Here is a 13,562-nt window from a genome sequence, read left to right on the forward strand (position 1 = left end):
TACATTTGGGTGGCTGAGTGAGCTAGGCTGTTCAGCCTTTTTCTTAGAGTCAGCTGTGCCTTGGTGTGGAAAAATGTAGTTGAGCTGAAAATTAGGGGCGTAGTCACCCAGAGCATATAGTCAAATCTGGGGTAGAAATTTCTGCCACTGGACTTCCTTCATGGGCCCTAAATGGCCCTAACGTCCCTAGCCCACTTCGTGGCACATACAGGCTGGGCCTACATAAAGAGTCCAATGGGAACTAACCCACACCCACTGAAACCATTACTACTGAATTCCCCAACCATTCGCATGGGCTTGGGTCGTGCAACAAAGTAGAATACATTGATAAGATTCATTAGTCGGACCCGTTAATCAATTGGGCTTAGTTGTTTCTATCGAACTATAAAATTTGTTGCAAAAATGACCATTAACAAACTTCAAGTGAAATACTTATAATATAGTATTTGTCAAGTATTAAAACCTTGGGCTTTTGATAAAATAGTGCTACGTAGTTAGCTTGGGCTTTTAATGGTGCTATATAGCATTGGGCTTTTGATCGTGCCAAGTAATTAGCTTGGACTTTTGACGGTGCCATGCTAATGCGGTAATGGACTTTTGATAAATAATTTGCCATGGACTTGAACCATGGGTTTTGATTATGATATTTGAAATTCATTTATAAAATAATTTTGCTATAGGTTTGAACTAGGAGTTTTGATTATGGGATTTGTATTCCATTGATAAAATGGTTTTGCCATGGTCTTTTGAAATATTGCTAAGCATAAGTTTTCTTAGGCTTTAATAGGAATGGAATATGCTAAGCCGGTTTTGGGCTTTGCAACAAGAAATGGTAAAACATGATAAGATATGTGATTTTTATGGTAATGGTTTAATTTGCGACCCAATTTGGAAATAGGATAGGAAATATTTGTGGACTAATTTGGTGATGGGATAAGAAATATTTATGGGCCAATTTGGTAATAAATTGAGAAATATTTATGGAGGAACAATATGATTTATGGGTGATATTTGGATTTTTATTTTTTGTTGAGTGGATAAATTAGATAAAATAGGATTAGGGCATATGGCATGTACCTCAATAGTGATCAAATTCGTTCAAAACTTGCTAATGGTGTCTATGAAGAGCAAAAACAGTTGGGTTTAGTTGGAAATCTCAAGATCTCCACCATACATGGATGGAGAAATTGTTGAAAAATATGGGAGCTTGGACGAGTCTGTTTTGTCGGATTTCCAAGTGGGGTAATCGACACTCAACTCAAGGCAAGTTTTGAAACATTGGAACCTCTGCCAATTGCCATTTGCCATTGAAACCACTCAAATCCCAACATGTTAGTTTGGGTCGAGTGGGTTCATTAGGTTGAGGGTTTCATTGGGCAACCCTATTTTAATAGGAAAATAAAATTTACATCTATTGGAAGAAAATAAATACATATATATATATATATATATATATATATATATATATATATATATATATATATAGGATTCAAATTAATTAAAGAAATAAAAACAGATGTATCTTTTGGGTAGGAATGTAGGATTCGAAATGAACATTGGGTTGGGCCGAGGAAGTAACCTTGAAACAACACCTTTTAATCCATCCCAAAAAAAAGAAAGAAAAGAAAGCCCCAACATTCACACAAATAATTTAATCTGAAAAAAAAAAAAAAATCAAAAACAAAAAGAACCGCACCATTGTTTACTTTTTCTCTTTCCTCATCGCCTAATAATCATTCCCTCACTCGCTCACTCACCAAAGTTCGAAGTTCAAACAGTCAAAGACTCGAAGGAAGGTACGTCTTCTTCATCTTCATCTTCATCATCTTTCGCATACCTAACCCTAGACGGTTCGTTTTCGGTTTAACATTTGCAGAACTTGATATCATTTCACATTCTCACACAATCGGCGTTTTCATTCTCGCTTCGACGACTTTCGGAATTATATACACAAAATATTATTTATATAGCGCCATGGTTGAGAGGAAGCTATTCAAGACGAAACTGTGCGTTTTGTATCAGAAGGGCAGGTGTTCGCGCCAAAGTTGCTCCTTTGCGCATGGTGACTCGGAGCTCCGAGGTTTCTCTGCCTCGTATAGTGGTACTATATTTTTGCTTGCTTCTTCATTACTTTTCAATTAATTTTGTCATTTTATTTGTTTTGAAATGATATTAATGTCAATAAAGCTTCAAAATCTATAGCCATGGCTTAGGCTTGAGTTGTCACCTGCTCAGAAATGAAGAATAATAAAATGGCACCTTTACCCACTTGCAGAGAATATAATTGTTGATTGCATAGTGATGTTTAAGCAAAAAGTATAAGTGGGGAGTTAATTGAAGTGAGCCTCAAGTGGGTTAAGTGTTACTTTCCTAGAAAAACAGGTTGGCAAATCAAACATATCTCCCACCAAAGGTGGGTAAACTGTTATTTTTCATACATTTTTAATTAGATTTTTTTTGGTTCATGTTTTTTAATATGTGAGTCACATATGTAGAGGATTTTGACTAGCTTGAATTTTACAAATTGGGGTTTTGTTTATGTATATTAGTTGCTTAGTGGGTAAGACATGAGCAATTTATGAAAATTTTTAACATGACACGACCAGTATGACACGGGTATGGCACACCCAAATGAAGTGTCCGTGCTTCCTAGGATGTAATATATATAGTACACGTATCAAAAAATAACGAGTAGAAAATGGGCGTATCGGTTGGCTAATGCTATAATGTGTTATTACATAGTAAATATATACCATGTAATGAATACTATTAGATATTGGACTAATGCTCAGCTGAGTAATGCAATCCCTTTGCTGTTGATATTATGCAGTTCTTTATGTATGTATGTAAACATTTGACTAAGTATGCATGTCATTTTGTGGTGCTGTGTGTCAAGGGATATTTGTATCCTGTTGGCTTGTTGTGCAAGGAAAATAGAAACATAGTGAAAAATGTGAACAGTACTTTAAACCAGCGTATAAAAAATAATCACATGCATTAAATGCATGTATTATATGCTTATATTCATAATCTGTGTATATGTAGAGATGTAGGTATAGAGATGTATAAAGTTTGGCTTTTTATTCCAAAACCATGTACTTGTATGTTGACATTTCTATTTATCAATGGAATCTGCATAAGCCAGACAAGAGGGCTTGCTTACATCTAATATGGCAGTATGTGAGAAGAGCATTATTAAATTATTGATTGGAAGTATCATCAAAATGTCTGATTGAGAGACATGTTGTACTAACAGCAGTTTGGGGTGTTTCATTGAAGATAGAAAATTTATAGCATCTGACAAGGTTAGTTGCTTTTTTTTCTTCAGAATGGATTGTGCTGGTTGGTTGGTTGGTTGGTTTATCCTAATGCTGATTATTGTATTTACATGGCGAGCTTTATCATGGTTGTGATGATCTATGGACCACCAGAGTATTTCTTGAAGGATCATGATATATTTTCCTCCACGTTATCTACAAAAGAGGATTTGGTTAATGTTCAAAAGATTGGTACAACAAGTTCTGCAGTTACTCATTTGAGAAGCTTATTTTACTGAGTTCATTTGTTACCTCTGCTTGAATCACATCACGATGGGATTTCATGAGTTGATCAGGAATGCCATTTTTATGGAGATAGTATCAGAACTAAACCCTCTATTGCTTGTGGATGGATTATTTTTATATCTTCATATGGCAAATTGAAGAAATATCTACCATGCAGATCATGTTATGTATCTTAATTCTGAACAAGAAGACAGGGATATCAGGTCATCTTTATTGAATGCTACTTGATGTTGAAGGTTATCCCAATGATGTATCTTCTTGTTGGGTTTTATCTTATTGCTCCACATGGGTTTCTATGGGCCTTTTGGGACTGCAAGGAGGCACTAATAGTGTTCATTAGTGTTTCTCATGTTAGTCCTTGTAATGGTAACCTTAGCGTTATTGTCTGCTTGCATTATATATCTTATTTCTCAACAAGAAGATGGGGATTTCAACTCTCCTTTATTCCAATGCTATTATGATATATGAAGGTTATCTCAATGTTATAAGCTCAAACATGGGTTTTGTTACATCTATTCATTATATGAGGGGGTAGTTTTGTGACCCTTTTGAAACTGGCACGAAGGCACTAAGAATGTTCATTATTATATATCTCATATTGTTCCATGTAATGGTAAGCTTAGCCTCATTAATGAAAGTGTCTTCTACTTTTTTTTTTTCCCTGGAAAGATTAATTGATATTGACTTGGTCTGCCATACTTGAAATTCTTCTATTTCTTATTGCAGGCAGGCGGGACTATCAAGGTAGTGACTTGAGGGATAAGCTTGCTAGAAGGCATTCTCCATCACGGAGGTATTCACCTGTGAGAGATGCAAGAGGCCGACAAATGCTTCGTGGTCAGTTATAATGTCCTTCAATCTCCTCATTTTCTATATTTCTACCTTTTCTTTATTTGTGCTTAGTCCACATATTGGTGGCTTTTGGTATATCATTATATAAATGGTTGAGTTCTTCAGTCTTTGTTATATATCCCTATTCCCTTCTTCCTATCTCCTTTGGTTATGAATTTCCCATTAAGTTATCAATAGAGTTTTATTTTCATCTTTTACTTCCAACTGATTGAATTTACTCTGGTGGAACTTGAATTTGCAGAGTTTAGCTCTTCCAGATCCCTTGAGAGGAAGAGGTATGTTTGCATGTACTCTTTACACTACATCTCTCTCTCTCTCTCTCTCTCTCTCTCTCTATATATATATATATATATATATATATATATATGGTTGGTTAGCATTAATTCATTTTAGATGAAGTCTTAATTATTGCTTTACTGGGTTAATTTTACTCCTAACTACTTTTGCATTTGTGAATAATATGTGATTTTTAAGATTATAAAATGTAATTACTTTTGTTTCCATGCCGTATTGGGTTAATTTTAGTTCTACCTACTTTTGCATTTGTCAATAATAGGTAACTTTTTTAGATTATAAATGCAACTACAAAAAATGAGATTATTGGGGTGTGCGTGCTTGATTAAATCGGATTATTGGGGCGGTGTTTTAAGGTTTCTGTTTGAGTAGTTGTCGTCTGTTAGTATCTTGTCTTTTATTCATTCTTGGAGTTCTTAGACCTTTGTAATCTTAGGTCGTTTCCCCTCCTCTTGTATGCCTCCCATGTGCTAGGCTATATTTTATTTTAATAAAGTTGATCACTTGTAAAAAAAATAAATGCAATATAAAATTATTGATTGGCAATGGGGTAAATGGCTCTTACATGTATATGTCGTATGGATGAAGCTTTAGATGTTGATAATCTTATTGGAAAAAGAAAGAACACTCCATGCTAAGAGGGACACCTCTCTTTCATAACTTTTGTGATCTTAGCAAACACACAGTAACATTTTGTGGAAAACATGCGGCTTGTTTATCTGCACAATTTGATGAGGATGGGATTTGTGATCTCATAAATTTGCCCCCTAGTAATCTTGAAACGGCATATTGGTACCGAAATATTTCGTATTCATGTCCAAATCGAAATGGCTTCCAGTACTGTATTCACACCTTTGGTTTAAAATACATTCTAGAATCATTTAAAGGTTTTGTGTGCTATTATGTACATGATGAGATTATGTATGATGATAGTGATGCTGGATGATGGATGATGATGATGATGATGTGGCATAGTGATGTGACATGGCACAAGTCCATCCAAGCCTAGGGGCTGATTTTTCACATTTTCTATGTGATTATTGTAGCTAAATCCACGTGTGCCAAGCTTGTTGTAGTATTTCTAAATTGGAGGGAAAATTAGTTAGTGGGACATGCAAATGCTAGATTTTAGGAAGTTGTTCGAAGTAGAAGTCATGTGCTTTATTAAATCTAGCATGTGATAAATGTGAGTTAGTTATGGATGATGTCATCACTAATAACAAATTCTTAGGCTATAAATATCCATGTACATGCATTGTATAGATAGATTGATAGTGAATTTCAGACTTTTAGAGTTGAGTTTAGATTGAGGTCTGAATTCCCCCCCCCCCCCTCTCTCTCTAAATCTTTCTCTCTCTAGGAAATGAAAGTATTAGTCTTATTTTTTGATAAGTAATAAAGATTTATTGATATCAAAGAAAGACACCCAAGTACAGCAAGTATTAATCTTCTTGCATCAAATTGGATGGATGTGGAAGATAGAATTGGGGATTCTGCCAATTCTATATGGTTATGCCCTTTATTATTTAACTAATAACAAAACAGATTATGTGGGTATCTGTTGGAGTGAATAATTCACACTGATTATTCATAATATACTACCAAGTTTTCATTTTGCTACCCATCTTTCATCTTCATATTAATGCACATATGTTTGAGTTCAAAATATTTGCATATTGATTTTAGAATGATAGAAAACGTAGGAAAAAGCAAGACTTTGATGGCCAAGGTGATTTCTCTGGAAGCTTGAGAATGTTGGAGGGAACTGAAGATCGAGTTAAAGAAGGAAAAATTATGTCCACTGATTCCAAGGATGTTCTTGAGGAACAGGTTTCCTTGCATTTTAATTCTTTTAGCTCTTCCTTTATATGCTTCCTGTGAAATAAGGCTGTGCCATTTTTTGTGCTTTATAATATAATTTATTTTCTTATGAAAAAAATTTTGGTCTATTAGTTTCGATATGAATTTGTTTAGAATCTCTCTCTGCAACAAATTTCTGTTTTGATTTGTGGGAACCATGTGCAGTTGAAGAAAGTGCAGTCAGACGTGAACATTCTTGATCGCCGCAAATGTCAATTAGGGGTCAGTCTCATCTCTTGTTGCAGTTGCTTATTAGTCAACAACACATTTACACATACGCAGAACAGACATATACATATGAATGCTTGTATTTACACCGCATATGGGATATTTGTCATTTCATTTCTGTTTACAAATTTAACCTGCAAGGTTAACTCCAAGGAGTATTTGGCAACATATTATTTTTTTGCATTTGTGGAAATAAATATATCTTATGGTAGAACACAATGGTTATATTTCGGATCCATGTCTTCTGCTGGACTCCAATTGTTATATTTTGTAGTGTCTGGTGGCTGAAATAATTTGTGTACAGCCATACACATTTGATTGAAGATATGCCAATGCATTACTGATAAAAAAAAAAAAAATTGTATTGTTGGGTTGAAGCAAAAATCATGAGAAATGAATGCACAGGTCATATATGTTTTTTATTTTTTTTATGAGTATGATGGGATTATGCCCATGTTCCCAAGATTTTTTATTCTTATGATATAAGGAAGTGTTGTCCCAGTTAAGATCGCATGATTTTTTATTATACTAATCACTAATGATCTATTTTAATTAGTTTGCATTGTAATATATTTCGTTTAGAATAGTATTAATTCTTTGTGCATGGGTTTTTGTGGAGTTGAGTGCTAGGGATGAAAGCATGCATGAAAGTCTGTCTTCCTCCCCACACTTCATAGCGATAACCTGTCTTCATAGATGTGTAGCCTTATTTCTCCTGAGTTTTACTTAATTTTTTTTTGGAAATTCTCAGTATATTCTTGTAGCTAAAATATTGTCTTTAAAACATCTGTGGGTATTGGTAATTATGTCCTTGTTCCTTAAGCATTTGCATGTTGTAGAAGACTTAATAACTGGGCTATTGAGCTTACCCTATTTTATTATATTACAGATTAAATACACAGGTCTGAAGATGGAGTGCTTTCCTTTATGTCTAAAGATTTGGTCTATTTCCCTCGAATCCATATTTTGTAAAATGTTATTTTAGAGAACTTGCAAATTTGAGTTTATGGAGTTTTGTAGTCATTGGTTTGGATTTTCATAACCTCATATTATTGGAGTCATTACATTTATTATAATTTAGATTCTGGAAGTTACTGTTTTCATAATGATTATAACCTATTACAATTTATGATGGTTTTTACTGGACCATATTGCAGTTGGCTGTGAGGAAAGGTTATGATTATATATGTGATTAAGGATATAGTTGATCTGTTATTATTTTTGACATCTGATTCGGTGTTGTTAAAAGGCCGACCTGGAAGAGAGCACCCAAGAAGCAGATAGTCTTACTTCTAGAATTCAGGAGCTTGAGGCTCAGCTGCTCAAAGAGAAAGAGGAACGTAAAAGGTATGCACAGATGTAGTGATGGAGTTCCTTGTGAATTCATGATCCCTTTCTTACTGTGTTTTTTTGGGGGCTACCCAAAATTTTCAGGATCACCTCAAAAATCAAGAAGTTTGTGAAGGCACGTAATCGTTATTCACGGATACAAGACGAACTAAAGAGGTTAGTATATTTTTACATTATTTTCTGGTTTTTCTGCCTCAAATTTTGCAATTAAGAGTTTTAATTTTGTTTGATGCCCTAATCTGAAATTCTATCATTTCATTATTTTGGAAATGTGTAGATCACAAGTCCGACTTCAGAAGTTGGGAGATCAGCTTGGTTCAGATATATCTAGAAATGGTGCCAATGAAGAGGATTCCATTAATATTTTAAGTGATGGAGAAAATATTGGTTCTCCTGTAACCAGTCCACATAATGAGCTGCAGAATGATGCTTCTCCCGGCAAGAACAGGCTATGTGTTAATCTATATCCTTCTGAAGAACTAAAACAAGGTGATACAGTTAATATTATTTCAAGAATACAGTTTGTGTAGTTTTTTATTTTTTATTTTTTATAGGTAAGAAAGATGTCTATTAAAAAAACTGTTAAATGCAAAGTAGCACCAGCGTGTCAAAATTACAAAAAAAGATGGAAAAACAAAAACATAAAAAAGCACTAATTACAAAGAAGAAGAGAGCTAAGGAATAAAGGAAGAGAATTACTAGATGTGAGTCTCCAAACCCTAACCCAATCAAAAAGGAAACTAGAAAAGAGCAAGCAGTTGGTCATCGGATCTATCCAAATCCTCAAATGTCTGCCGATTGCGTTCCCTTCAAATACACCACATCAAACACAATGGAACTAAATTCCAAATGTGAGATGAATGTTTCCCCAACCAATTCCACCAATCAAATAGAAAATTTGATACTGTACATGAGGGGACCCATGAAATCCCAAAAATTCTAAAGACAAAGCACCATAGCCGATAAGCTTTCCACAATATAACAACAAATGATCCACTGTCTTCCCACAACAACGACACATAATGCACCAGTCAACAAAGTCAAAAGCCCCTAAGTCGTAAGTCATCTCCCGTGGGAATCCTATCCCATGCGGCTGTCCAAACAAAGAAAGAGACATGCCGAGGTGCCTTAACCTTCCAAATAACTTTCCATAGAAAACCAATGGAAGAAGAGCCATGTAACTTATGATAATATGAGTGGATAGTGAAATCTCCATTTTTTGTCAACTTCCATCTCATACGATCACCATTAGTCACTGAAAGTAAATTGGATGCCAAGAATCGAAAGAAATCATCCACCACATCTGCATACCAATTGTTAGGACCCCGAATGAAACGAACATCCCAAGTTCTCCTATCCCCTGCTCGTTGGCATATCAAAGATGATTTTACATAAGACTCTTTGTTTGCAACAAAATTGTACAAGACCGGAAAAGCCAAATGGAGAGGAAGATCTCCACACCACCTGTCTTTCTAGAATTTCACTCTATCCCCACCCCAACCTTAAACTAGATATTTTTGCTAAAAACTTCCCAGCCCATCCGGATACTTCTCCACAACCACACCCATGAACACCCCTTCCCAACTTAGAGGTCCATCCTCCCATTCTTCCCCAAATTTTAAAGCTACCACAATCCTCCAAAGCCTATTCTCCTTGATCCCGAAACGCCAAAGCCACTTTCCTAGTAGGGCTTTTTTGAAAGTGGTCAATTTCCTACTACCCAAACTGCCATTAGCAATTGGCATACACACCTTATCCCAACCCAACAAATGTGTCTTAGAGTCACCCCACAAAAAGTTCCTTTGCAGCTTCTCAATTTTGTTCGCAACATGTGTAGGAATGGTGAAAGGAGATAAAAAATAAGTAGAGAGGCTAGATAGCGTACTTGTACGTAATGTCAGTCTACCACCTTTCGACAAATACAACTTCTTCAACCTTGCTAACTTCTTTTCAATTTTTTCCAATATAGGGTTCCAAATAGAGGGGGACTTATTGGACGCCCCCAACAACCCAATCTCTTTGCCAAAGCATGCACATTATTTACCTCCCCTATAGGAACCATTTCACTTTTAGCTACGTTAACCTTCAAACCGATCACAACTTGAAAACAAAGTAGCAACAATCGAACATGTAAGATTTGCTCCAACTTTGCATCACAAAACAAAATAGTATCATCCGCAAACAATAAATTCGAAACACATTCCCCTTTGCCCCTCCCACCATCTGCCCTAAAGCCACTAAAGTAATCCTGCCCCCTCCATTCTCTTCACCATCCTACTAAACACCTCCATCATAACTAATAATAACATGGGAGATAGCGGATCCCTTGTATCCCTTGATTATGTTTTCATGTGAACTTACCATGTTTAGTTACTTTTGCAAATTTATTAAATTGCCCTTGTATCTATATCGTTCAGCACTTTCCTGAAGTGAAAAATGTTGGGTATTGTTAAGTTTTTCATGTTGGTGTTTGTCAAAAATGGTCAAAGGGGGTTCAAGAAGTGTTGTCTAGAAGCCAATCAATAATTCAAGCATCCTATAAGTTATGGGATATTCCCATCACTTGTGTGCTTTACAAATGTTTATGAACAATTGTATGCGATGATGAAGATAGAAAGTGCACACTTCTTCAAAATGTGACAATTTTTTTCTTTCTTTATTCTTTTGAGTATTATAGGGATGACACTTTTTCAGAAACAGGTTGGAAATGCCATACATGTTCGTTACATGTTGTGTATTCATTGTTAGTATAGGTTTTCAATATTACTTCAAATGGAGGTGCGACCTTGTTCAATGACACCCACAAGATATTGTTCCCAATTGGAATGGAATGATTTCCAAGTTATAACTCGGTATACCACTGTACCTGTGGCACGGTGGCACCATTTGCTTCTTTAAAGATCATGAACATGATGTTCTGAAGTTCATTAATCCTGTTGATGTTTGCCTTTTTGTTAATCCTTTGCTGGGTCATAGGCTTAGCATGTCTGACATCTCATGTCCAATATTTGTAATATGCTGACAGTTCTTTTTCAACTTATCATACTAGTGCATAGTGCAAACTTTACTCAGAAGTAGGAAAATGAATTATTAAAATATCAGGAGGAAATTGCTTTATAAAACTTGAGACTTCTGATATGAAATGGAGGCTAAGTTCTCATGCTGTGTTATCACATTGCCCACCTCCTTTTGTTTGTATAGGTGTTACTCAGTTTTAGAGAAAAAGTTTAAAATAGGTGGTTCTTCTATTTTTTTTCATCTGCTAGTACGAGTTATTTTCTCATATATCTTCCAAGTTTGCTTTTGGCCATGTTTTATTATTATTTTTTTCCTTTGCCCGAAATTTTCCTTGATTATTACTGATATTTGTACCATTTAATGCCATGAATTTTACGATGTCTGTTCTTTTTGTATTGATGCTGACATGTTTTCTGTGAAATGGCTGATTCAACGAAAGGGGGACATCTGGACAAAACAATAAGATTCAAGAAACTTTCTAGGTGGAATGTGCAACCTGTCCAATCAAATCGCAATGAAATTGAGCTAATGAAGAAGGCAGTGAATGATGGAATTGACAGTCCTAGGCCCCTAGCAAATGAAGGCAAGCATAAGCGAGGAAAGACTGTTCCTACTAGCATAATCTCTGCAGATAAGGTGAGTCATTTTCAGATCCTGTGGAAACCTGTTATTGTATATAAATTGTCTTTCATGAAGCCACCACCAATAAGTACTTTTGAGCGGGTTTCATTTTTACACTTTTACCTTTGTATATGGCAGAGGTGCCAATGCCAAGTTTTATCAGTCTTTGACAAGTTGACTTTTATAAATGAAAGGGGCTGTTTCAATTGTCTGCACTTTAAAAAGAAAAATCCTAGTTCATTTTGCTAGGTGCTGATTTCAATAAAAGCTGCAGTGGATGAGTCCTAACCTTTTTTCCACCAGCCAAAAAAAGAAAAAAAAGGGATTCTAAATTCAATATTGTTCTGCTATTGGCCAAAGTGTATACAGCTTTATATTTTCCACACTCAACTTGTGGGGCTAGTCCTCTTCTTGTTTGTGCATGTTAATGCACTCTCGTTATTATCCTTGCATTGTAATCCTTGGCATAATCAACTATGCAGATGAAGGGCTTGGAGTCTGCACTTGTAGTACCATCAACCAGCATGGCTGGACACGTATTAGAGGAAGAAGTTGAAATTGAATTGGACAAAATTGAGGTGGTCAAAACTGCTGATACAGGAATTGAGAAGGAACCTGCGTATGAGATCATTGGCGTGCCATTACCACTTCCCCCACCGCCACCAATCCATCAAAACAATTATTCACTGGTCTGTTCTTTTCATTCAGCATTACCCTTTTTCTGGTCATTGGATTATCTCCACTTGCTTATTTTAGTATTGTATGTGGTTCCCTAGTTCTTGCAATACCTTGTCAGCATCACATTTAAGCTTTAGTTTTTTACTCTTAATTTTTCTTTTTTGCTTTACTTACGCACCTGATAAGAGTGTGATTTGGCTTGCAGCATGAGGGTGATGATGAGAATGTAGATGTAGATGGGCTTGAGATGGTGCATGTGGACATTGTTTAATAGTGGAAGTAAGAGTTTTGATGTATATCTGGGTATAGCTCTTATTCTTGGTCTCGAGTTACTGGAAGCCGAGAGTGGTGGGCATCATGTATAACTGTATAAGATTGGACCCAATGGATGAAATGTTTCACTTTTAGATGTGTTTGCACTTGAATTTTATTTTGTTTTAATGATAATGATGAAGGTTGAGCTTACAGTGATGGCAAAATCTTGAGATGGCTGGTCAAACATGAGCAAATGCAGTCAACACAACTGTTTTAAAATTAGAAGGGGATGAATTTGGCCTCTAAATGCGTGTGGGTGCTTTCGTGGAGCATCATATGCTAAGCTTCAACTGAAATATAAACACTGAATTACTTTTTGTTATTGGTGATACATCTGTTTATACGGAATATGTAGTAAAAATAAAATTTTACTCTTCTTTTTAAGCTTGAGTAGTAAACTTGTAACGATGTAGTAAAATGGTAGAGCATCTGGCATCACTCTTGAAAAGTTTATTTTTCACGCATGGAAAAAATTGCCTTTCTCTCAATTTTTTTTTTAGTTGACAGTGGTTTTTTACTAGTGAAGTCTGCATTTAGATGTAAAACCCAATTTCTGGGTTCCATTAAGAACTTCTGACCGACATTGCACACACTTTAACGTTGAGAAATTTACAATAAAGCTAATTTGAAAACAAAGGAGTACACCTAATAAATTAGAGTTCTATTTGTACCATTTCTTTGGTGTTTTCAAATCAGAATCACCTATAAATAACCCAAAAATGTTAATAATATCATATTTTTTCCTTCTTAATTATGAAAGCTAATTAAATTAATGAAATACAT

At 35.3% G+C, this 13,562-nt stretch overlaps 1 protein-coding gene across 3 annotated transcripts; it reads left to right on the forward strand.

Annotated features, from left to right (window-relative positions):
• Positions 1–1,674: 1,674 nt before the first annotated feature.
• On the forward strand, positions 1,675–13,163 carry LOC142640798 (zinc finger CCCH domain-containing protein 13). Of its 3 annotated transcripts, none has more exons than XM_075815059.1 (12): positions 1,675–1,796; positions 1,877–2,101; positions 4,290–4,400; positions 4,657–4,690; positions 6,404–6,539; positions 6,735–6,791; positions 8,047–8,144; positions 8,232–8,303; positions 8,425–8,636; positions 11,605–11,801; positions 12,269–12,475; positions 12,670–13,163. In XM_075815059.1, the coding sequence occupies exons 2-12, from the start codon at positions 1,975–1,977 to the stop codon at positions 12,733–12,735; spliced, it is 1,317 nt and encodes a 438-aa protein (XP_075671174.1). In that variant the 5' UTR covers positions 1,675–1,796; positions 1,877–1,974; the 3' UTR covers positions 12,736–13,163. The 3 variants fall into 3 exon arrangements, with proteins under 3 accessions (XP_075671174.1, XP_075671175.1, XP_075671176.1); XM_075815060.1 differs by having other exon boundaries at positions 6,413–6,539; XM_075815061.1 differs by lacking the exons at positions 1,675–1,796; positions 1,877–2,101 and adding an exon at positions 3,986–4,176.
• The last annotated feature ends 399 nt before the right edge of the window (positions 13,164–13,562 follow it).

Source organism: Castanea sativa, chromosome 6 (genome assembly GCF_040712315.1).
Source record: "Castanea sativa cultivar Marrone di Chiusa Pesio chromosome 6, ASM4071231v1".
Classification (NCBI taxonomy): Eukaryota; Viridiplantae; Streptophyta; class Magnoliopsida; order Fagales; family Fagaceae; genus Castanea; species Castanea sativa.